The sequence below is a fragment of the Littorina saxatilis genome, linkage group LG2 (assembly GCF_037325665.1).
Source record: "Littorina saxatilis isolate snail1 linkage group LG2, US_GU_Lsax_2.0, whole genome shotgun sequence".
Lineage (NCBI taxonomy): Eukaryota > Metazoa > Mollusca > Gastropoda > Littorinimorpha > Littorinidae > Littorina > Littorina saxatilis.
The window spans coordinates 2221517-2247783 of record NC_090246.1 but is presented as its reverse complement, the minus strand read 5'-3'; the positions used below and the strand labels follow the sequence as shown (position 1 = coordinate 2247783).

Genomic DNA, 26267 nt, shown 5'->3' with positions numbered 1-26267 from the left:
GCAGGGAGCTTTTAAATTGGGACATAACACCCACTCAAGGGCAGTAGACTGTCTATGCCTACACGATTGTTCTGTATTGTACGAACTCAGTTGAACTAGTCGTACTTAAAAGTGACAAACGCAAGGAGTGCATCCTGGGTGATTTGTCACAGTGTCCGGCGCTTTAGTTGTCTGCACAGGGTATCAACATTGAACGGCAATGGCCGGCTTGCGTTTGTCACCGGAAAATGACGCGGACATCCGTTGACAAAGGGAGAGTCGCAAACGTAGTGAGCAGGACAGTCTTGTTGATCACACCTACTACAAACAACAACCTTGTGGCCGCATGTGAACAATTTTTATTTTTGTAATATTTTTTTGTTAGGTAGACAGCTTGGTGTTCTGCTGTTCCTGCGTCGCTTGCATCGTTGTTAAAGGTAATTATTCAGTGATGGCGAAAAAGAGATAAAGTTCGTTCTCTGTTTCCTGGAACGGCTGGTTTAGAACTGGTTGTGTTGAATCGGCAGCACTATCATTCTCACTGATTACTCTGGGGCAGACACCGATATACACAGATACTCATACAAAAACGAAACAATATTTTCTGGCCAAATATTCTGCTCACAGGCTGAGACGATTGGAACTGGTTGTATTCAGTTGGCAGAAGAACCACCCCAATTTACTCGGGGGCAACACTCTCATCAGATCTTTCGCTTCCAACCGGCTGAGACAATTGGAACTGGTACAAGTACAAGTACTGGAACAACTTGAGTTACTGGTGAAACCAAAGCAACCGAAACATAGACAATCATACAAAAACAAAACAATATGCTGAAAATGGTGTGCCACAATAAAGTGTACCTGGCGGTGAGCCAAACATCAGTGTTGTTGATGCTGTTACTGGCTTCAGTTGTCAAGGGAGACACGTTTTTGCTGGAAGCGGAAGAGTATGTGACAGACCGTATGGCGTTCCCACGTACCACCGCCTCTGGTATCTGGTCTGTCCACTTCTATCAGAATGAGGTGAGTGATTCCTGTGTGTGTGTGTGTGTGTGTGTGTGTGCGTTTGTGTGTGTGTGGGTGAGTGTGTGTGTAAGTGTATTTGTGTGCGCCGTGCGTACATACGCATGTCTGTGTTCAGTGTGTGTGTATTCGTGTGTGGGTGTGTGTGTGGGTGAGTGTGTGTGTGTGTGTGTAAGTGTGTTTGTGTGTGCGAGCGTGCGTGCGTGCGTACATAGGCCTACGCATGTCTGTGTTTGTGTGTGCAGGCCCGGCCTATTCGTGTGTGCGTGCGTGCGTGCATACGCATGTCTGTGTTTGTGTGTGTATTAGTGTGTGTTTGTGTGTGTGCCGGGTTTGAGTGCGTGCGTTATGACCTCTCCCAAAATGAACACACTACTTACAATCGCAGTGATAGACAGACAGTAAGACATACAAGTCGCGTAAGGCGAAAATACAACATTTAGTCAAGTTCAGTCGAACTCACAGAATGAAACTGAACGCATTGCATTTTTTCCGCAAGACCGTACACTCACTCGTAGCATCGTCAGTTCACCGCTCGTGGCAAAGGCTGTGAAATTAACAAAACAGAAAAGCGCGTACCTAGCGGTTGCGCTGAGGAGGATAGCACGCTCATATCTCCGACTATTCTTTTTAACTCTCTGAATGTGTTTTTAATCCAAACATATCATATCTATATGTTTTTGGAATCAGGAACGGACAAGGAATAAGATGAAATTGTTTTTAAATCGATTTCGGAAATTTAATTTTAATCATAATTTTTATATTTTTAATTTTCAGAGCTTGTTTTTAATCCGAATATAACATATTTATATGTTTTTGGAATCAGAAAATGATGAAGAATACGATAAACGTAATTTTGGATCGTTTTATAAAAACAAATGTAATTACAATTTTCAGATTTTTAATGACCAATGTCATTAATTAATTTGTAAGCCTCCAAGCTGAAATGCAATCCCAAAGTCCGGCCTTCGTCGAAGATTGCTTGGCCAAAATTTCGATCAATTTGATTGAAAAATAAGGGTGTGACAGTGCCGCCTCAACTTTTACAAAATGCCGGATATGACGTCATCAAAGACATTTTTCGAAAAAATGAAAAAAAACATCTGGGGATATCATACCCAGGAACTCTCATAAAATTTTTTCATAAAGATCGGTCCAGTAGTTTACTCTGAATCGCTCTACACACACACACACACGGACACACACACACACACACACTCAAACACACACACACACACACACACACACACACACATACACCACGACCCTCGTCTCGATTCCCCCCTCTATGTTAAAACATTTAGTCAAAACTTGACTAAATATAAAAAGGAGTACAGAAAGGAACACACACACACATTGACACACACACGCGCACTCAGGAATACCACATGGCACACACACACACACGCACTCAGGAATACCACACACACAAACACACATAGACACACATAGACACACACACACACACACACACACACACACACACACACACACACACACACACACACACACACACTCAGAAATACCACTCAGAAATACCACTCACACACACACACACACACACACACACACACGCACACACACACACACACACACACACACACACACACACACACACACACACACACACACACACACACACACACTCACACTCACACTCTGAAGTCCACCCTGAAACCGTTCGCAAGTTTGCCTTTCAGTAACAACACCTTCGGCACTGAAACACTGAAAGGGAACGTTGCGCTGAGAATATCTTCATACGTGTCAGTGTGAACTTGATTTATAGTCAAGTTTACAAGTTTACAAGTTTTTATTAGTCCATGACCCCTGGGGGCATTTTGAACAATAAATACAATCATAATATATACTAGAATAGTAAATAAAAAAAATAAAAAAAAATAATGAAAAACTGTTACAAATTCTATTAATAAAGTCCAAGATATTCTTTAGCAATTTCTTTTTCTTAGTAGCAAACAACTTTTTAAATTTAAGTGCATTAGGTTTTTTCCAATAGTAAGGTGGTAACAACTCAGCTCTTTCTTCTTTGAAAAAATCACAGACAAATAAATAATGGAATTCATCACCTATGTCTTGTGATACACATTTGGTGCAAGTTCTTTCTGACCTCGGGATGTTAATGAAACACATTGCTGATATGGCAGGTGTGTGACATAGTCTTCACATGCAAAAATATCTTTAAACATTCGATAATTCCAAAACATATTTTTTGTTCCAATTTCTGTAAACCATTTATGGATATACTGGTCATACAAGCTTCTTTTTACTTTCGTTTTAAACCATGCGCTTGAGTATTGAACATTTTCTTGAAAAGTCCAAAGGCCAGAGAGACCAATTTCATTTAAGGTTTTTTCAATAAAACATAAATAATTAGATTCAATCATCTTGTTGATATACAATTTATAAGTAAAGCAATACACAATACTTGAAAATTTATGTTTATGAATAGGACTAATCAGTTTATACCAATATTGTTCAGAAGTGAATCCCACCAATGGGGGCTTCGAACTGATAGAATTGGGGGAAAACTGTACAAATATACTACCTGTCACTTCCCTCACCTGTATACATCGTAATTTACTACCTGTCATCTACAATGGACAGTGAAACGGGAGCCGGAGATGACTTTTGATTTGTTTTGAAAGCACGCTGAAGGACCGTCACACTGACCGAGAAGATATGTGTACAATTTATTTGTCATCAGAAGTCACTTCAACTTTTCTAGCAAATATGTTTGGAAGAATAGTGGGTAGCGTGAGTGAGAAACGCAGTCATTGATCCCGTTACTCTCCGTGCTGTAGTTTGACAGCACCCGTTAGATGACCTTCATTTAATTAAATGAAATTAATTAATGTGGCTTTGAACAACCAAACACTCTCACATTCCTTCCAACATGCTCTGTCTGTCTGTCTGTTTGTACATCCGTCCGTCTGTCTGTCTGTCTGTCTGTCTCTCAAGTTCCCTCTCTGTCCATGTCTCTGTCTGCCTGTCTATCTATCTGTCTGTCTGTTTGTCCATCCGTCCGTCTGTCTGTCTATCTCTCTCTATCCTTCTCTTTCCCTGTCTCTGTCTGTCTATCTGTCTGTCTGTCTGTCTCTGTCTGTCTGTCTGTCTGTCTGTCTGTCTGTCTGTCTGTCTGTCTGTCTGTCTGTCTCTCTGTCTCTGGCTCTGTCTCACTCGGTCTGTCTGTCTCTGTCTGTCTGTCTGTCTGTCTGTCTGTCTCCGTCTCTGTCTCTGTCTGTCTGTCTGTCTGTCTCCGTCTCTGTCTCTCTCTCACACACACACACACACCCACACACACACAAAGATGGTTGTACGAAACACTATCGTAGTACATTAGCCCGACCATAGACCATTTTGGTCTATGGCCCGACGCATGAATGCATTTACACTTTTTTTTCAATAGACTTTAACCCCTTTTTTCTCCGCCCACAGATCGGTTTGCATTTAGGCCTATCTGAAAGTTTTCCTCAAAACCATCAAAAGTGTGATTGCTTTATTATTTTTCAGGTATTTCCCTTGGAGTTTTGCGTGCAGTCCGATACCACCATCACCGTGTCCAATATCCGCTACTCCAACGACGGCGGCGAGGACTTTGTTGACGTCACACTGGACGGCCAGAAGCTGGGCACGCTGACGTCATTACGCAAGACGTCACCTCTTGATGAGTGGAACGAGTGAGTCACGTGCTGCGCTCTCACTGTCTGTGTTTGGTCTGTGTGTCTGTCAGTCTGTGTTTGGTCTGTGTGTCTGTCAGTCTGTCTGTGTTTGGTCTGTGTGTCTGTCAGTCTGTGTGTCTGTCAGTCTGTGTGTCTGTCAGTCTGTGTGTCTGTCAGTCTGTGTGTCTGTCAGTCTGTGTGTCTGTCAGTCTGTGTGTGTGTCAGTCTGTGTGTCTGTCAGTCTGTGTGTCTGTCAGTCTGTGTGTCTGTCAGTCTGTGTGTCTGTCAGTCTGTGTGTCTGTCAGTCTGTGTGTCTGTCAGTCTGTGTGTCTGTCAGTCTGTGTGTCTGTCAGTCTGTGTGTGTTTGGTCTGTGTGTCTGTCAGTCTGTGTGTGTTTGGTCTGTGTGTCTGTCAGTCTGTCTGTGTTTGGTCTGTGTGTCTGTCAGTCTGTCTGTGTTTGGTCTGTGTGTCTGTCAGTCTGTCTGTGTTTGGTCTGTGTGTCTGTCAGTCTGTGTGTCTGTCAGTCTGTGTGTCTGTCAGTCTGTGTGTCTGTCAGTCTGTGTGTCTGTCAGTCTGTGTGTCTGTCAGTCTGTGTGTCTGTCAGTCTGTGTGTCTGTCAGTCTGTGTGTCTGTCAGTCTGTGTGTCTGTCAGTCTGTGTGTCTGTCAGTCTGTGTGTCTGTCAGTCTGTGTGTCTGTCAGTCTGTGTGTCTGTCAGTCTGTGTGTCTGTCAGTCTGTGTGTCTGTCAGTCTGTGTGTCTGTCAGTCTGTGTGTCTGTCAGTCTGTGTGTCTGTCAGTCTGTGTGTCTGTCAGTCTGTGTGTCTGTCAGTCTGTGTGTCTGTCAGTCTGTGTGTCTGTCAGTCTGTGTGTCTGTCAGTCTGTGTGTCTGTCAGTCTGTGTGTCTGTCAGTCTGTGTGTCTGTCAGTCTGTGTGTCTGTCAGTCTGTGTGTCTGTCAGTCTGTGTGTCTGTCAGTCTGTGTGTCTGTCAGTCTGTGTGTCTGTCAGTCTGTGTGTCTGTCAGTCTGTGTGTCTGTCAGTCTGTGTGTCTGTCAGTCTGTGTGTCTGTCAGTCTGTGTGTGTGTCAGTCTGTGTGTCTGTCAGTCTGTGTGTCTGTCAGTCTGTGTGTCTGTCAGTCTGTGTGTCTGTCAGTCTGTGTGTCTGTCAGTCTGTGTGTCTGTCAGTCTGTGTGTCTGTCAGTCTGTGTGTCTGTCAGTCTGTGTGTCTGTCAGTCTGTGTGTCTGTCAGTCTGTGTGTCTGTCAGTCTGTGTGTCTGTCAGTCTGTGTGTCTGTCAGTCTGTGTGTCTGTCAGTCTGTGTGTCTGTCAGTCTGTGTGTCTGTCAGTCTGTGTGTCTGTCAGTCTGTGTGTCTGTCAGTCTGTGTGTCTGTCAGTCTGTGTGTCTGTCAGTCTGTGTGTCTGTCAGTCTGTGTGTCTGTCAGTCTGTGTGTCTGTCAGTCTGTGTGTCTGTCAGTCTGTGTGTCTGTCAGTCTGTGTGTCTGTCAGTCTGTGTGTCTGTCAGTCTGTGTGTCTGTCAGTCTGTGTGTCTGTCAGTCTGTGTGTCTGTCAGTCTGTGTGTCTGTCAGTCTGTCTGTGTTTGGTCTGTGTGTCTGTCAGTCTGTCTGTGTTTGGTCTGTGTGTCTGTCAGTCTGTGTGTCTGTCAGTCTGTCTGTGTGTCAGTCTGTGTGTCTGTCAGTCTGTGTGTCTGTCAGTCTGTGTGTCTGTCAGTCTGTGTGTCTGTCAGTCTGTGTGTCTGTCAGTCTGTGTGTCTGTCAGTCTGTGTGTCTGTCAGTCTGTGTGTCTGTCAGTCTGTGTGTCTGTCAGTCTGTGTGTCTGTCAGTCTGTGTGTCTGTCAGTCTGTGTGTCTGTCAGTCTGTGTGTGTTCAGTCTGTGTGTCTGTCAGTCTGTGTGTCTGTCAGTCTGTGTGTCTGTCAGTCTGTGTGTCTGTCAGTCTGTGTGTCTGTCAGTCTGTCTGTGTTTGGTCTGTGTGTCTGTCAGTCTGTCTGTGTTTGGTCTGTGTGTCTGTCAGTCTGTCTGTGTTTCTTTGTGTTTCTAATACCTCTTTCTTTTTTTTCTTCATCTTCAATCAATCAATATGAAGCTTATATAGCGCGTATTCCGTGGGTACAGTTCTAAGCGCTAATCTTAAGCCTGATTTCAACAGCGCGAAGTCGACCTTTTGGAGTCTACTTCACGAAGCTCGCTGCACGAAGCTTCGGCACTACATTTTCAGTAAAAAGACTTCAAAGTCAACTTAGGACTTAATTTAATGATATCCGACACCGATACATGAACAGCCTGGCGGTGGCCTTACGATTCATTTCCTTTTGCTGATATGACGAAGTCACCAAGACAGACTTCTTTTTCGAAATTCCCGGACAGTTCCTGGGAGAAGTGACACGATGTTTTACGTGACGTCAAGCCTCGCATTATGACGTCTTCTCCAACCTGTTTTGCATATTATGACGTCAGAGATGCTCCTTTTGGAATACAGGGTCAAGAAGAGAAGTCTTGGTTTGTTCAGTCGTTCACGGTCGTTTGCCTTTTCAAGTTTTGAATGGAAACGTAATTTTATTTGTGCCAGGTTCGAGGACTCGGGCGAGATAGGCGGGGCAGTGGCGGTGTTGGCGGGCAAGCACAAGTTGGAGCTGGCCTTCCCCTCCACTGACCGCTACGGCATTGAGATCGACTTCGTCGCCATCCACATTGCTGACGAGGGACAGGTGGGTGTTTTCTTTTTCATTTCTTTAAAATGTTATGCTTCATTACAGTCGAGCCTGCCCTTGCAGCCAGTGCCAACCACCTGCCCACAACGACCACCTGCCCACAACAACCACCTGCCCACAACAACCACCTGCCCACAACAACCACCTGCCCACAACGACCACCTGCCCACAACAACCACCTGCCCATAACGACACCCTGCCCACATTGACCACTCCCAAGTTTTTCTTCTTTATAATTCACCACCTGTCTATAACGATCGCGTTTGGTCCGTCCCTTGGGTGGTCGGTATTGACAGGTTCGACTCTACTTTATTATCCCAATGCTGTGAGATTCGGATCGCTTCCTGCCAGTAGAAAACTAGCAGCCACAAGAGCCGCGCTACCCAGGTGAGTGCGTTAGCAGATGCAATCAGTCACCTGCACATTTCTGACAAAACGACTGCCACAGCGGTGACACGGGGATGGGACATTGATACCAGCTCTGCATCTGCACATGAAGTTGACCCGTGTCCGTCCCGGCCTGCATTCGAATCCATGACCCGAGTATCACTAGTGCAGTGCTCTATGCCTCAAGTATTGAATTTAAATGATAGACTCGACTTTGCCGGATTGGAGTCGGGGTCGGCGGCTCTAAATTTGTTCATCGATTCATCTCTCACTGATGTGACACAGCTTCATTGACTGACGTGCACATTCATTTTTATGTAAGACAGGCCGAGTATTTGTGGACCTGTTTCATGTGCAGGACGAGCAGCTACTTGAGTGCTGTGACGACTCAATGAAGTACAAGCTCGCCCTTATAGTGTCAAACATATGTGTGATACACTCATAGGAAAAAGTTAGGGACCACTTACGCAAACAAACACAGCTTCCAAACCACCCAACAAAATTGAATCAAATTTGTAACATGTTTAATTCATTATCTCTGCGATCCTTTTCCAAAATATGGTGACATTTCATTCACGCATTACGTGTCAACAAGCTCTGAAACAACATGGGGGTCGAAAACAAAATTTGCAAGTTCCGAACAGTTCAGTAATGGGTGTGTCCGCCGCGTTTTGCGATGCCTTCTGCAGTCCTGTTCCGCATCGAGTTTTCCAGCTTCCTGCAGAAGGCCTGAGGAATGTCCTGCAATTCAATTTGCAGGAACTGAAGCAGTTGCTGCAGATTCCTTGGGGGTGGGTGGTTGTTCCTCACTCGCCTGTCCAGCTCATCCCACAGGTGCTCGATGGGGTTGAAATCAGGGCTGCAGGCCGGCCAGTTCATCCTGGTGACACCAGCCTGCTGGATGAAGTTGTTGACCAGCCTCGCTCTGTGAGGTGTTGCGTTATCGTCCTGGAACACAGCCTGCACACCAATCTGTTGTAGAGCGGGTAGAACCAAAGGGGCGACAATCTCATCTCTGTAGCGCTGGCCCGTCAGGTTGCCAACACTGTGATAGAGGGGGATTCTGTGTCGAAAACTGAAGGCCCCCCACACCATGATAGAGCCCCCGCCGAAGGCCACCTTCTCCTGCACCAGACCGTTGTTGTACCGCTCACCCCGACGCCTCCACACACGAGCCCGACCGTCATGATGGTGCAGATTAAAGCGGGACTCATCGCTGAACAGCACATCGGCCCATTGCTGGTGTGTCCACCTGGCATGGTTGTGACAGAACGCCAAACGAGCCTGGCGATGAGCTGCTGTCAGTCGTGGCCGTACAGCTGGACGACGTGATCGCAGGCCAACTTCGTGCAGGCGTTTGCGGATGGTTTTTGTGCTGACGTTGGTGTTTGTTGCCATCCTCAGCTGGCGGCCCTGATGATGTTTGCAGTGGTGCCTCGCTGCTGCAGAGCTTGTCTTCTGATGAAGCGATCTTCTCGCTGTGTTGTCTTCTTAGGCCGTCCTGACCAGGGCCTCTCCAGAACGCTGTTGGTGGCCTGGAACTTCTGATGCAGCCTGAACACGACAGAATGGGACACTCCAAGTCGTCTGCCCGCTTCTCGCTTGCTTACGCCGTCTTGCAGCCATGCGATGGCCCGGGCTTTGTTGAAGGTGGTCACCTTTCGTCTGGGATGCATAGTGAGAAGATGGTGGCTAGCAGAAAATCGCGGGGCTATAAAGCCTAACTGGTGACATCAGTTCACTCTCAACACATCCCCCCTGCACGTGCAAAACGAATTGTTCATCTTTCCCGCCCAGGCTTGCCCACGCGCCAGCGTAAAATGGTCCACTTTTTGCAGTTTGGCAGTTTCTGTCTCGTGCCCTAGCCAGGCCTCCGTGCATCCCGAGCAAGTTTGCATTGCTCACCCACTGGTGTGTACGGCCTGACAGCCATTTGGTTTTATAAACTTAGGAACAAGGAGTTTGGCACAGATGAAGTCAGCTGGTTTTTTCAAGGGCGGTCCCTAACTTTTTCCTTTGAGTATATGATACGATACGATACGATACGGTACGGTACGATACGATACGATACGATACGATACGATACGATACGATACGATGTATGTTTCACATGCAGAACGAGCGGTTACTGAAGTGCACAGCGTACTGTGACGACTCCATCAACTACAAGGCCACCCTGGTGTCCGACATATGATATAATATGATAGGATACAATATGATATAATATGGTATGACCGATATGATATGATGTATGTTTGACGTGCAGGACGAGCGGCTACTGAAGTGCACAGCGTACTGTGACGACTCCATCAACTACAAGCCCACCCTGGTGTCCGACACGCTGCCCTCTGGATACCTGCAACAGAGGAGTCGACGGACGGCGTGTGCAGAGGAACGAAACGTCAAAGTAAGCTTTAAATACAATGTGTCTCTGTAAGAGCTTTAGTCGAGTTTCTTGGCGGTAAAGATGTGTCTGTGTGCCTGCGTACCTGTCTGTGTTTCCTGAGCTTTCCTGCCCTTCTGTCGACGGCCCCCAACAGCCCGGAGAAGGGTTTCTGCCTCTTCTGCCCTCACGTCCCCCCTACGACTGTGCAGGTCAGGGGACTGATGATGATGATGATGATGATGATGATGATGATGATGATGATGATGATGATGATGATGATCATGATGATTTTTCTGCCTGTCTGTTGCTCTCTTGCTTATCGTATCTTATGTATGTTTGTCACGCAGTCAGACTCGACAGTAACAAAATATAGACACAGCGGCCACACAAATAGACACACTGAGAGATAAACATACAGTAAACAAACAGATTAAAACACAGACACACTAGTATTAACACTTCAGAGACTCGAATCGATGTTTGGCCAAGCTTGTTCAAAGTATCACTGTATTCCAACACTTCTATGGCCATCTGTCTTTTGCCTCTGCACAGTCAGCTTCCCGTAAACCATCAGTTTCTGGTCACATACACTGTCAGGCTTTTACACTCAGTACAAACACCCTTTCGTTTAAACACTCACCGATTGAGAAAATCCTAGGTGCTCTCCGTAAAGAGCGAGCATTTTTTAAAGAATTTATTTTTGCCTGGCCAGCCGGATTGTCTGAGTAACACAATCGCCGACTCGTTTTGGCGCTGGAACTAACTTTTACAATCTTAGTAATAAATTGACAGCTTGTAACACAAACATTCTTAAATTATAAAAGAATTATTCTTTCACCAAGACAAGATCAGTACAATTCGAAGTTTTGAAAGTTTTAAAAAAGCCAGCCCGGAAGCGTGTCGCGCAAGGTCGTGTTTCTTGTAGCAGACGAATGTTCATCTTGAACACACGGCCAGTACCGTGTAACTGGCCTTGACACGGAACGATCCAAGGGGGGCAATCTCAGTCATCTGAAAGAGGGAAATCCAAACGCAATCCGCCTTGTTCGATTTTATGGGCTTGGACGATAGAGAAAAATAAGAAAAGCAAAAGCTGGAGTCCAGTCTGGACGAAACTGCTATCAAGAACGCAGAATTGATTTTTTCTGAGGTTTTTTTTTAGCCGTAAGCGCCATTTCTCATTTCGAATTTCTCATAACTGCTGTTCACAATGCGGCCGCAGTGAAACCAACAAAGGGGCCTCACTCTGGAAGAGTTTCCTGCTCCGATAAACATGGCGCTTACGGCTAAAAAAAATCAGAAAAAAATCGATTCTGCGTTCTTGATAGCAGTTTCGTCCAGACTGGACTCCAGCTTTTGCTTTTCTTATTTTTCTCTATCGGCCAAGCCCATAAAATCGAACAAGGCGGATTGCGTTTGGATTTCCCTCTTTCAGATGACTGAGATTGCCCCCCTTGGATCGTTCCGTGTCAAGGCCAGTTACACGGTACTGGCCGTGTGTTCAAGATGACGAATGTTCTGCATAGCGCTTGCTTGTCGGAAGTCAACTGCTGCCGATAAGTCCGTGTGACTCGCAGCCGTTTGTTGCGTTTTAGATTCAGAGGTACACAATAACGTGCTATTGCAGAAACAGCGAGTCGCATTGAAATCACAAACTGACGACTAAATTGTGAAAAAAAGGAAAGTGGGTCACACGGATTCACGATGGCTCAAGGGTTAGATAAACCACGAAAACTGGTGTGTGGTTTACGCGAGCTAAATAGCCATTCAAACGAACTGTTTCTTTTAATGCTATTAAATGCTAATGCAAGTGTGTTCGATAAGGTTAGAACTGTTTTTTTCACAGGAGAAGATTTAAATCGTTCTGTAAACCATTTGAGACATACTGGGGCTTTAACCAAATAGGTTGAAAGAATGTTTAAACCGCAAAACCAGCCTTTGCCTAAGCCAGCACCGCCTAGCCAAATAGGTTGAACGAATGTAAACTGGAAAACCAAAACCAGCCATCTTTGGTCTCTGTGATTAATTTACCTTTCGTGTGTGTGCTTTAGGTCGAGGTGCACCACCCCGGACTGGGCAGCTACAGACTGACCGCTCACTCGCCACTCTACCACACGTTGCTGGACAGTCGCCAGGAGGACTTCATGGGCTGTCAGGGGTCCGGCAAGGGCAAGGTCGTCTGGCTCTTCAACAACTTTGACCTCATCACATCTGCTGAAAATGTAAGTCACTACACTATGAGATTTACAAAATCTAATTTGTTAAGCCTTATATTAGTTGTCTTAGCGAAGTCTGCTATACGAAGCTCACTGCACCAAGCTTTGGCGCTGACTTTTTGGTCAAACAGACTTAGCGAAGTGTGCTATACGAAGCTCACTGCACCAAGCTTTGGCGCTGACCTTTTGGTCAAACAGACTTTGCGAAGTCTTCGCGAAGGCAACTTCGGGCTCAGTTAAGGGCGGCCTAGAAGCTCATCTGTAACCTCCATTTTTAATAAGCAGCAACGTGATTCGATGTATGCTCGAACACCTCAATGAATCACGTGCTGTTTTGTTTTCCTCAACTGCGTGATAAGTTACATGCACGCGCTTAACCAGGAAAACTGTATGTCTGACGTGACATCAGTGCATTAGTGGAAATAAGAACTACGCACAGGCTACACTGTAGTTGCTGTCTTGCTCTGCCCAGAGTATCATATGTATCTGGTTGTTGTTTATAAAATGTTCACTATTAAAGCTGTGGTCTATTTATGACTTTCCGGGCCTACAAGGTTAAAAAGACCGGGATGAAAATCAGGTACAGAATTCTGTACAGCAAACCGCGCTACCCGAAACCCCACCTTATACGGCGTGTATGACCTTGAGAGCTTCAGTCAACGCCATCTTGAACACACGGCCAGTACCGTGTAACTGGCCTTGACACGGAACGATCCAAGGGGGGCAATCTCAGTCATCTGAAAGAGGGAAATCCAAACGCAATCCGCCTTGTTCGATTTTATGGGCTTGGACGATAGAGAAAAATAAGAAAAGCAAAAGCTGGAGTCCAGTCTGGACGAAACTGCTATCAAGAACGCAGAATTGATTTTTTCTGAGTTTTTTTTTAGCCGTAAGCGCCATGTTTATCGGAGCAGGAAACTCTTCCAGAGTGAGGCCCCTTTGTTGGTTTCACTGCGGCCGCATTGTGAACAGCAGTTATGAGAAATTCGAAATGAGAAATGGCGCTTACGGCTAAAAAAAAAAAAAAACTCAGAAAAAATCAATTCTGCGTTCTTGATAGCAGTTTCGTCCAGACTGGACTCCAGCTTTTGCTTTTCTTATTTTTCTCTATCGTCCAAGCCCATAAAATCGAACAAGGCGGATTGCGTTTGGATTTCCCTCTTTCAGATGACTGAGATTGCCCCCCTTGGATCGTTCCGTGTGTTCAAGATGCAGTCAACGCTTGAATTGTGCGGTTTGCTCTCTCAAGACTGATCATATTTTAATCTTCAAGAGAGATCAAGGGGAAAAAATAAACGCCCCGGCGAAGATTCGAACTCTCGACCTCGAGACTTCGTGTCTGATGTCCTAACCACTAGGCTACTGCGCCAATTGAGAAACAGAAGGAAAAACATTGATATGAATTCATGTTATGTTATTCTTGAAGCAGCATGATTTATATATCTATCCGCCCACTGTTCAGAAGTGAATACATGTATAACTATTTCTTTGATGTCTGTTTTCAACTTCACAGAGCTTTGGAGAGATTCAAATACTCTTCTTGTCATTTTTTTTGCATGTTGTAAATAGAGATATCGCAGCTGTTTGCAAGGCGCGAATGTCCTGTAGCATGACGGTGTAAACATGTACTGCGATTCCGTGAAACATGTTTGCAAATAAAGGCAAATTTGAAGGGCAATTTTTACGTTTTTGCAACGCATGAATGGTAGTTCAAGCGTAGAATGATATAAAAAAAATGTTTTTCCATCTTTGACAACACTGGTGTGGCCTAGCGGTGTGTGTGTGTGTGTGTGTGTGTGTGTGTGTGTGTGTGAGTGTGTGAGTTGTGTCTGTGTGTGCATGACAGTGTAATGTACGTATGTATGCATGCATGGTGATGTGTGTCTGCATATGTGTCTGGTTGGTTTTTATTTTATTTTTACCGTGCCGTGCCAAGATGAAATCCTTTTGCAAAATTGGTGAATAATATCTTGTATCTTGTATCTTGTATCTTGTAAGACATCGGCCCCGACATTTTGAGGACCCGAGGCCTTGAGTTCGAATCCCTTCCAAGTCGTTTATTTTTTCTGCTCGATCCTTCTTGACAAGGTATGCCCAGCTCTGAGAGAGCAAACCGGATGTTACCACTGCAAAATTCAAGCGTTGACTGAAGCTCTCAAGGTCATACACGCCGTATAGATGGGGTTTCGGTTAGCGTTTGCTGTACAGAATTCTGTACATGATTTTCACCTTCTTTTCAAACTCGTAGCCCCGGATAGTCATAAATAGACCACAGCTTTAATGCTTGTATTGTATGATGAATTGTTTGGGGTTTAAAAGTCCTAATGTAGTTTTATAATACAGTATGCCTGTTGTTTGTTGTTTGATTTGTTTTGTAAAGCGCCATGAGGCTGTTATCTGTCGGGGAACAGCACTATAGAAGAATGTTTTTGTTATTATTATCATCAGTACAGGCATAGACAACCCAGGAAAACCTAGGCAGAACACAGTAAGTCCACTAATTTTTTCATAGTGTTTTTAATTGAACCACCATTATTGAAAGAAACTAAAGCAAGAAATGCAGAATGCATGCAGACGCTTACTTGCAGTAAAACTTTAATCCAGAATGTCTTTGTTTTAAATACATAGATCGGAACAGAAAAACGCGTTTTTCTCAAAACGTGTTTTTTGAACTTACTGTCTTTTGCCAGAGGTGGGCAGAACCGTGGAAGTTGTGTAACAGAAGGACCCTGCTGATTTTATAAAGACCATTGGGCCGGTGTACTAGTGAATATTTTATTTTGTTAAAAGTTAAAGGTTCTATTAACTAACCATTCTTGGCCAGCTTTGATTCTTGTACCGATTCTGACGAGAATATATTTGTTCTAAAGGCATACTCGAGGGGTCCCCTTCTTCATTCCTTGCATGCTGAACTCGTGGAGCCTTGCTTTGTCCCAGCTGCTCTCGTTTACATTTATAATCATAACGAAAAAATAGCTCAGTCGGTAGCGTCGCTGGCCTCAAAACCAGTTGTCACTATCGGTGTGGGTTTGATCCCCATGTTCGGCGAGGGATTTATTTCCCAGAGTCCACTTTGTGCAGACTGTCCTTGGTGTCCGAACACCCCCGTGTGCACGCAAAGAACCCAAGTTCACAGCGAAAGTCTCAGGGCTCGGAAACATGAATACACGCATGCATGGAGAAAAAAAAGGGCAGCGCCGTATTCTGTATGGCAGCTCGCTTTCCCCAGGGAGAAAGCAGCCCGAATTTCCATGAGGGTTACCTCACAGGACGATATGAAATCTTATCTTATCTTATCTTATCCTAACACCAACTCTTTCCGACAGTAATTTACGAGTACACTGATTTATCTCAGTGGGGGTGGGTTTTTTCTCTCCAGATGCAGTATCAGGACAAAATTACTCTAGCCTTCAGCGGCAACGAATTTGCTCGCAACACGCAACTGATCGTCAACTTCGCCACCGTGGCCCTGACCTCCACGCTACCAGGGGCGGTGCTGAGGCTCAAGTTCCGCCGTACTTCGCCTGACGTGGGCATCGTGCACGTGATACTGGCGGTCAACGGCTCGCACTCTGTCCCCGTGCAGAAGGCCACTGACCCCTCCACGGACGACAACGAGGTGTCGTGGGACGTGGACCCCGATGTTCTGACGAGCGGCGGTGACGTGGAGTTGGTGCTGACGGTTGTCCACGACATCTCCCACACTCTGCACGCCGAGTACCTCAGGCTGGACGTGCTTCCCTCGGGGGAGGAGGCGAGAGAGGTGTACCGGGATAACCAGACCGTCATACAAGCCGTGACGCGTCTCCCTGCCGGTCTGGGGGGCGGGATGATTCTGTTCCGCCCTGACAACGGCGCCAGCTGGTACGAGACTCACGCCATCACGGTGCTGAAGAGGCTGTCCTGGGCTGAAGACTTCGAGGAGATTTTCCGTCTGGACCAAGACGGCACCGTGCGGCTGAAACCTCAATCCTTGTACGCCTCTCGCTCTCCGCCCTACGGGACCAGCGTCGTCGTCGGTCCGTCCGACCCTTTCGCAGCTGAACCTGCCGCCCCCGTTTACAAAGTGGACATCGACCCGTGGGCTCAGAAGTTGACAGTAACCTACAAGGACTTGTCCCTGAGTGAGGTGTTGGTGCGCACAGGGTCGTACGGGGTCCGCGCCATCGTCAACCACAAACGCTGGGTCCCCTCCTCGCTGGGCTGGCCTGTGGCGGTAGTGACGTCAATGTGGGTGGCTGACGGGAAGTCTGACGTGGATCACGTGAGCGCCAACGGGGCGGAGCCAAGGGGCGTGGTGGCGGATGATTGGCAGAAGCTGTACGGGACGAGCTTCGCGTTCTTCAGGCAGTGTGTGTCCAGACACAACACTCAGGCCCCGGACGTTATGATGGAACTGCTGGAGCCCCACAGCACTCTATACTCGTAGCGTACTGGGCATATCAACTTGGAGCCGGGGTCTTGTCGATTTCGCAAATGAAAAAGGTTGCGCTATTCGTAGACTGCGCATATGCTTAGCATACGTCAAGACCTCGGCCCTTGGTTGTTATGATGAGATAAGCCACATCCTCACCATGTCACGTGTCGATCTGCTTGATCAACATGACACAAATACAGACCCTAACTCACACACACACACACACACACACACACACACACACACACACACACTAAAACACACTAAAACACACACACGGCACACACACACTAAAACACACGCACACACACGGAAGCCAATGTGCACACTTACAGGTGCATATAAACAAGCAGACAAACGCGCCACATAGACGAACAATCCGACAGACAGACACTGAGACAGACAGACGTACACTGATGCCCACACGCAGGTACCTCCTCGCAAGTCCGTCAACCCAAGAGAAGCTTTGTCAAGTTAATTTTGTTAGATTTCGTTTTTGAAATTTTCAAGAAAGTTTTTGCATTCTCGCACAGTCTCTTAAGACCTCCCAGATTCTGAGAAAATAAGTTCTTAAAGGCTGCCATATTCGTAGCGTTCATTAATTAATTCATATTGTTTACATGTGCCAATAATGTTATAAAACTGTACCTAAGGGGATATAATAACGATTGGCTGTAGCTTTCGAACACAGAAAAAATTATTTCAGTATTGCAAAGTGGTGTTGATAGTGTCGAATGTAAACAGAACAGTCTCAAACGCCATCTTTGGTTTACGAAACGTCACGAAGTGACGTCAACGGTCTAAAAATAGCCCAAGTCCTGGAGAACTGTTGCTAAACAATGCAATAAAGAATTAATTATTTCTCGTAATTGGTAAGGACTTCAAACCTAAAACTTTGCAGGAAGCTTAATTTATACATCCCCGCAACGATGGGAAAAGCCCTGGAAGTAATTAAACTAATTAAATAGGACTATGTCAGCCTTTAACAAGTCGCGTAAGGCGAAATAACAACATTTAGTCAAGCTGTCGAACTCGCATAATGAAACTGAACGCACAGCCTTTTTCACCAAGACCACATACAACATTTAGTCAAGCTGTCGAACTCACAGAATGAAACTGAACGCACAGCTTTTTTCACCAAGACCACATACTCGTAGTTTCGTCAGTCCACCGCTCGTGGCAAAGGCAGTGAAATCAACAAGCCATGCAGAATAGTGCGGTAGTGGTCGCGCTGAGCAGGATAACACGCTTTTCTGTATGTCTATTCTTTTTAGCTTACTGAGTTTGTTTTTAATCCAAACATATCATATCTACATGTTTTTGGAATCAGGAACCGACAAGGAATAAGATGAAATTGTTTTTAAATCGATTTCGGAAAATTAATTTTAATCATAATTTTCCTATTTGTAATTTTCAGAGCTTGTTTGTAATCCAAATAATTATGACATATGTATATGTTTTTGGAATCAGAAAATGACGAAAAATAAGATGAAATTATTTTTGGATCGTTTAATAAAAAAATAATTTTGATGACAAGTTTCCGATATTTAATGACCAAACTCATTCATTAGTTGTTAAGCCACCAAGCTGAAATGCAATACCAAAGTCCGGCCTTTGTCGAAAATTGCTTTGCCAAAATGTCAATCAATTTGATTGAAAAATGAGAGTGTGACAGTGCCGCCTCAACTTTTACAAAAATCCGGATATGACGTCATCAAAGGTATTTATCGAAAAAAGGAAAAAAACCGTCCGGGGATATCATTCCCAGGAACTCTCATGTCAAATTTCGTAAAGATCGGTCCAGTAGTTTACTCTGAATCGCTCTGCACACACATACGCACAGACACTACACACACACACACACACACACACCACGACCCTCGTCTCGATTCCCCCTCTATGTTAAAACATTTAGTCAAAACTTGACTTGTAAAAAGGAGGTAAATTTACAGAGGTTATGATTAGAAAATCTGAGAAAACATTGTCTTAAATGGGATCGGATGGAGTCTTAGATTTGGGGGTTCTTAAAAGGGTGGTTCCACTGTCTAGCTATTTTCTTCGTTCGAGTCCTATGTTTCATCAATACTGTTCCACATTTGTGGTTGGGAAGAAAAATCAGTTTGACGGTTGCACGTTTTTGACCATCTACTTTCTGAGAGGTCGACTGATTAAACTGGGTTAATCCTGCCTGTGTCTGCTTTATAATGAATTATTGACGTAGGTAGATCTGATAATTTTGGGGAAAATTATGATATAATTTAGAAAACTATGCAAGTGCATAAAAATTAATGAAATTCAAACGGACTTATTTGTGGATCTCAGTCTAATGAAACGAGAGAGAGAAGAAGTTGATCTGCTTGGAAGATAATTATTTCTTCTTCATTAACATTGTTGTGAGTGCTTCCGTGTGTGTGTTTTGTGTGTGTGTGTGTTTTGTGTGTGTGTGTGTGTGTGTGTGAGAGAGAGAGAGAGAGAGAGAGACGCTTTGACGCTTTGACACTTTATTGTCATTAGCTAATAAAAGCCTTATAGACAAGGTAAAACAACAATTTCTGCATCATTCATAAAAGGGGTAAAAGGACGAATGAACAAATCTTGATAACAACAAAAACATAGCAAACTAGTTTATGAGTACGAGCAAAAAACCAAAAAACACACCGACACGAAAGCCATAGGTAAACAAAAATATCTAAGACTAAGGGTAAAAAGCAAGGTATAGTATGTACACACAAAGGAAAATACTGATCCAACAGTTAACACACACTCATAAAACCAATCAATCTGCAGACCACACATATATATTTAAAACCAATAAACCACTAGTCGGCGTTACCCTTGCGTGACTAGTAGGGGAACATGTCTAAATACATATCTATACAAAAACAACAATGGCTGCAGACGAACAAACAAACACACACACACACACACACACACACACACACACACACACACACACACACACACACACACACACACACACACACACACACATATACGCTTATATAGACTACACCCGCACACGTGTAAATCCACGCGTATACATGTACACGCAACCCGATTTAAATGAGAAGAGAGAGAGAGAGAGAGAGAGAGAGAGAGAGAGAGAGCAATTCACAGGGGAAGCTATAAAGCCTATCTGCCTTCTCTGTGCAGGCGAGAGTAATGGGTTACTTCCCTTAGATCACATGGAGGATTTTGCTTTTCTATCTGGAGCCCCTCAGCTTCATTCCCTCTTCGGTTTGACTAGCATTAGGCAATGGAACTGCGTTACTACGTTAGATTTGTCCTGTTCGGTGGTGTTGTTTTGTTGTTGTTTGTTTGTTTGTTAAGACCACACCTCCATTTGGGCGCATACCAAACACCAACACTTATGACTGATCATGTCTGCTTGACAATGAAGACGGCTGAGCAGGTTACCACCGTGACTCGTGTCGGTTACGAAATTAATTCATTAAAACAAATCCTACCCTTCACATGTGTGTGTGTGTGTGTGTGTGTGTGTAGAGAGAAACGGTCTTCTACCACCAAAGAAACCTGACCAACTCTAAGTGAGCCGAATCGGCACGTTTTTTGACGGTGGCTATTTAACGTTCTTTCTGTCTCACGTGCTCGCCACCTTGCCCTGGTATTTGGACAGCTTTTCACATTGTACCCGAAGGCTTGGGTTTGCGTATAATTCTCATGTCCTAAAGATGGGCCTCTTTCATAAAGAAAAATAACTTCTTCGGGGGCGTTCATCAAAGTAACTGCTTACAAGTTTTTATCAGCTAGCGCAGAAGTTGGGGAATCTAGCATCTTCTCTCCAGATTCGGCCTGGCTCTGTCTTCAGTGCTTCCCGAACAAAAAATCACGAATTCAGTGATACATGTTGCTGCCTAATGTATGAAAACACAATGACGCGCAAGTGTGCGTATTTTACAAAAAGCTACCTGCTACTTGCTGTCACATACCAAAGATGAATATCTGATCTTGGAACTATTTTGGTTGTAATTTTTAATGAAATTGCTCCGACACTTCTGAATGTTTATCAAAGCAGACTACAGAACAATGATATCCTGGTAAACAATAACTGACAGGTCTTTCAAAATTCTCAAGTTCTGAATTGCCACTTGTAGAGGAGACTTGTTAGAGAAACTGGCGCAGCTTGGACACAAATTGTGAAGAAAAAACAAAATGAAGTATAATGTTGCCTGATGAATACACGAACAGCTGTAAGGGAGAGTCGGCGTGGTTGGCAAAAACTTGACAAATGTAGGAGAAAGAAAGCCGTGGGAAAACCCAAAGCATATACAAGCTAGCTAAAAACTGACTGAAAGAAATCACTGCCAGCAAAACTGATGCACCCTCATTACTTAAACCCTGCTGAAATGTCGGATTTAAACCATCCGACCTTTGCTAATAAATGGATTCTTATGACACATTACACCGGATAAAACTTTTTTTTCTGTTACATAAAAACCTTCGCCAAGATTGGCAAGAAGCGATATTGAAACTGACTGCAAAAACCGTGGAGAAATAGCACATTACGCCGTGGAAAAAAGTCCCATAAAACTCCGGTCAAAAAAGGTCACCCAGCAGAATCCAATCCGCGTCGACACCTAATACGAGCAGACATCTCGCGGAAAATTCGAGAAGGAAGAAAAGTTTGTGGAGATTACGCGAGTTTACGGGCAGTGACAAATGCGCTAATTTGTCAGGGGAGAGCACGCACCGTCAGATTGAAGTGCACAGGTTTACCTCCCTTGCAGTTTACGAGGCGTGTGCCTCGGCTAGGTAGCGATACGAACCGATACGGGGCGATAGGGCTCGTACATTACACGCTACGCCGATGAGACTTTCGCCTTTTTCTTGCTCTGCCGGCGGAGAGAACGAAACTGAAGAAAAGCAAGGAAGAAATCAGTTATAAAGAGAGAGAGAGAGAGAGAGAGAGAGAGAGAGAGAGAGGAATATCGCTCTGTGGGGATTGATACGAAACTGAAGGGAAGTATACCAAACAACAACATTCTGTACGCCTTATTAGCATTTTATTGACGTCAAGATGCTCAATAATCTTTTAAGTCCCACAAGTTCGTTTTTACATTCATACCACTAGATAAGGAAATTGGACCCAACTCCATGGCCGACATAGGTTGCACAGCAATATGCGCACAGGAACAAGAATGATGTGAAGTTGGATTGCAGAGAGTTAAATCTATTCTCATGGCATTTTGAAATAATTCATTCACCTTTTAATATCTTTAAAATATTTTGTGAGTATATTTTAATATATATATTTTTTAAACTTTGTTCATCTCACCACATTCACTTTGTTGTTTAGATTTTAATATCTTGTCAAACTGACAATGCTGAGACATCACTGGTGAATTTCCACCTACAAAACTGATAAAGTTGCAAAACTAGCCTCATGAGAGAGAGAGAAAGAGATTGGCTAAATAATCAAGACGCCACCGTAAGATGTATTGCTGGCAAGTGTTAACGAGCTAATGACGAGTGAAGGTGTGGGGAAGAAACGACGAGGGTTAAGCGAAAACTACTGAAGTGTTCAGTGACTATTTCGAATTTTGTCCGTTATAGAAGAAATATGAATTTTGAAAAACAAACGGCGGACAGCATCGAAGTCCCAAAGGAAGTGTTTTCAACAAATTAAATCGGATTCTCAAATCTGTCATCGACTGTTTCATTGCGTTAAAAATCTTTTTGCATTTAAATGTTTTGTACTAAAAGTTTAAGAGTGTCCTTATTGAATTTTTCATGTGGTTCCTGAATTGTCAAACAATGAGTAAGAAACTGACCGATACCTTTAAGGAAAAAAATGTATACAGAATAATAACAAGTTAAGTCCGTAATAAATAAGTAATTACAACTCCAACAGCTACAATTACAGAGAAGAGCTGAAACGAAGTAATGAGCATCAAGTTGGGTCGATTCCTCCGTTGAGTTTCATAGTAGTCCAGTTACAAATACAAAGTTTTGAATTTTTAGAAAGAGCTTTGTTGATTTGCTTTTCTTGGTTTAAAACAGTTATACATGCACAAGGAAACAAACGAACTAGGTTTTAGTTGACACAAACACACACACACACACACACACCACCCCTCCATCTCCCTTCCCCCCTCTTCCCCCCCAAACAAATCTACCGCGGGTGAACGACTGCATCAAGAGTATTGCATCACTATAAAACAGCGCGCGAGGTTGCCGGGGGGCTGTTTTTGTTGATAGAAGGGCGATAAACCGAAATTGCCACGAGCACCACAAGCGCAGAACGCGCTGAGTTTTCGTTCATGCGTGGCGAAACGGCGGAGAGTTGCTTCCCCTTCTATCAACAGGGAAGGAGAGTTTTGTCCCTTAGACCGAAGGAAAAAAGAAAAGGCAAAGCTGTTCATCCCACGGCTTTTTTGATGACAGTCAATCTACACACTGGCATCACTGAAACGCTTTTTAGCGATAAGTTATACCCGTCGTCTGTTACATGGCTTTTCCTTCATCTCACGCTTTTTCCCTTTCATTAGACTGTAGATAGCATCTCTGTGGTCGTTGGTTTCAATCTTCGCACATCCGACCCTCGCAACTAAAAAAGAAATAAAAATAGTCCAAATCAACAGAGAGAGAGAGAGAGAGAGAGAGAGAGAGAGAGAGAGAGAGAGAGAGAGAGATCACTTTCTTTCAGATATATGTATACCCATGCAGTGCTTTTTGGCTCACGTAAGTGTAGCCTATGCGATCGTAACTTTGTCTGTGCGTGCGTTTGTGCGTGTGTGCGTGTGTGCGTGTGTGTGTATGTCTGTGGTAGAAACTTTAACATTTCCGAGTCTATGTGTGAGTGGTTATCCAAGACTATGGATAAAGCTCGCATAAGAGTACGTCACGGTCAAAAGTGTTTGACGTCAATTAATGCATCATGACGGCATGCCTCCCTGTAGTCTTTCTCTCTCGCGTGGTGTGTGTGGTCTCGGTCATTGTTATTTTGAGCGGGCCGAGACTATTTGGCAGTCGTGTCCCTGTAAGTAGGCTACATGCAGACAGACAGATCTAGATCTAGTGTCTCTCTTTCTTGCACAGTGTCACCTAAGCTTACTGTGTGTGTGGGTGTGTATGTGTGACGGAGTGATTGAGTTTGCGTTACTGTTTGTCTATTTCTTACGTGAGCCTTGAAGGCTTCGCCTCTTGTTTTAAATGTAATGTGTCGTTTCTCTCCTCTGGGCATCTTATGTAATAAAAATAAAATGAAAATCTTGATAACATTGAAAAACAACAAAGCTTCAGACACTTCTACTTTTTGTGTGTGCGTGTATTCATTTGTATGGCTTGTGCAGTTTTTGTCTATTAGTGTGTCTGTTTACTTGCTTGCTTGTTCTCTTGCTTAGGCCAAAAAAAAATAGGTCTGTTTACGGTAACATAGGCCAAAAAAATAGGGTCGGTAGGTCGGGAATGTTTTTTTTTTTTTTTTTTTTTTTTTTCCAAAATACCATATTTTTACGTTATTTTGCCAAAAAACCCAAAAGATTTTTTTTTTTTTTTTTTTTTTTCCCCAAATGCCAAAAAAAAGTCTAGGGTCGCGCGAAAAAAATAGGGTCGGTCGGGTTACCGTAAACAGACCTATTTTTTTTTTTGGCCTTACATGATATATATTACGTAGAGGTTACATGCCGAGTCTCAGTGATTATTAAAAATAATGGTCGAAGTTAGCGGATCATGAAAAATGCGAGCTTCAGCGAGCTTTTTCATGACCGCGAACTGAGACCATTATTTTTAATAATCACTGAGACGAGGTGTGTAACCTCTTTATTCCTCCTTTCTTCAGTTATTCAAAGAAAACAGGAGTTTTTGTGCGAAAGTTTGATCGAATCCGAATCACTCAACCAGTCAACCTGCGCAGGCGATCGACTAATGCGCGGTTGTATAGTTCCGTGCAAATCATTCCATTCTGTTTACACTTCTTGTCAGTTTCCCTGTTTTGGACTAAAATCAAGTACACAGATATGCTGTTATTCTGCTGTGGCGGTAAAGGCAGATATTGTGTGTTCTTTTTATGTTTTAGTATCGCTTAAGATAATGTTCTTTCGTCAAATGGGACTAGCAGACGAACATTTGCACCCGTGTTCCAACGTTAATTACTGTATGAAGTTCAGTTTTCTGGGGAAAATAGTGTATGAAACCGCTTTATGTTGTTTAAATTGATGAGATGTGTGCATTTGGTTGCGTGTGATCTGTTTATAAAATGAAATATTGTTAAAAACTGACCGTCGGATTGCAGTCAGTGTTGTCGAAGAAACTGCGTTAAAAGAAGAGGAACTACTCTTGTCGCTAGAGTATGAGTGACTTGCCTTGGGAATTTGCTTGTGATGAACGGTTTGTGCACGGCAGATCTAGATTCAGAAAACAACCGAACTCATGGATTTTATATGGAGATTCATGTGTTCAGGCCTGTAGTTGTTAATTTAAATGCGGTATGTTTGTATCGTTTGCTCCAGAAATGTATACTTCGTACATTAGAGCGTTCGGAACTTTTCAGTCGCAAAAGTAGTACCGAAACAGAACAGCTTCTCAACCCATTGCACTATCGAGGATTCAGGCTGTTGCTGGCTCGTTATTTGTTTGGTTGCTGGGTCATTATCGAAAAATAACTAGCTCTACAAGTTTACAGAGGTAAAGAAGCAGAGGGGGGAATAAATTTATTTACTTGTTGTTGTGGCTTTCTCTCTGTTCCCGTGAATTAATACTCTTGCCAGTTACTTCCCACACGATGTTCTGGGTCAAGTACATTTTGACATTTCATATCCCCATTAATCGCAGTATGTGAGTGTTGGGAGTGCGACAAGTCGTTGCGTGGCCCTGTGCAGTTGTTTCAACCCCTTTCACCCGCTAAAATCAGTCGTGCGCACCTGTTCCACTCTTGACGCTTTAGCCCCCAGGATACGGTACACTGCAAACGTATGAGCACTTGGCTTCTCTCTCTCTTTCTCTTTTTTGTATTTGTTATTTTTTTAATCGTAGGGCAGCACCAAATACAAATCAAAACAAAACACAGCGACAAAAACAAAACGAAATAAAGAGGCAAGTAATGAAAATGTACAACACAAAAATGGGAATGAGAGAGAGGGAGAGGGGTGAGAGCGAGCGAGAGAGAGACAGAGAGGGGGGAGAGAGGGGGAAGGGAGAGAGGGTGTGTGTTTCCTTCTTTCTTGAAACAAAGAGACAAAGGGAAAAAATCTCTTAAATCAAATACTCCCCCCCAAAATGAAATAAAATAGAAATGCAACAGTACAACAACAAAATAATGATCAAAACAAAAAGTAAAAGGCAGAAAAAAAACCCACCTAGAAACAACAGCAAATAGACATCTGCTCGAACCCATAATTATAGCTGAGAGCAAACTTACACAACGACATGTATAACACTTCCTCCCTTTTAAGACCCCATTTTCTCAGATTTTCTGTTCATAATCTCTGTAAATTTACCCTT

General features: G+C 44.0%; 1 protein-coding gene across 1 annotated transcript; it reads left to right on the top strand.

Annotated features, from left to right (window-relative positions):
* Nucleotides 1–55: 55 nt before the first annotated feature.
* LOC138957873 (uncharacterized) lies at nt 56–19173 on the top strand. Its single transcript, XM_070328916.1, has 6 exons — nt 56–1002; nt 4531–4697; nt 7258–7396; nt 10053–10193; nt 12224–12394; nt 15768–19173. Exons 1-6 carry the CDS (start codon nt 808–810, stop codon nt 16815–16817), a joined length of 1863 nt encoding a protein of 620 aa, XP_070185017.1. The 5' UTR covers nt 56–807; the 3' UTR covers nt 16818–19173.
* The last annotated feature ends 7094 nt before the right edge of the window (nt 19174–26267 follow it).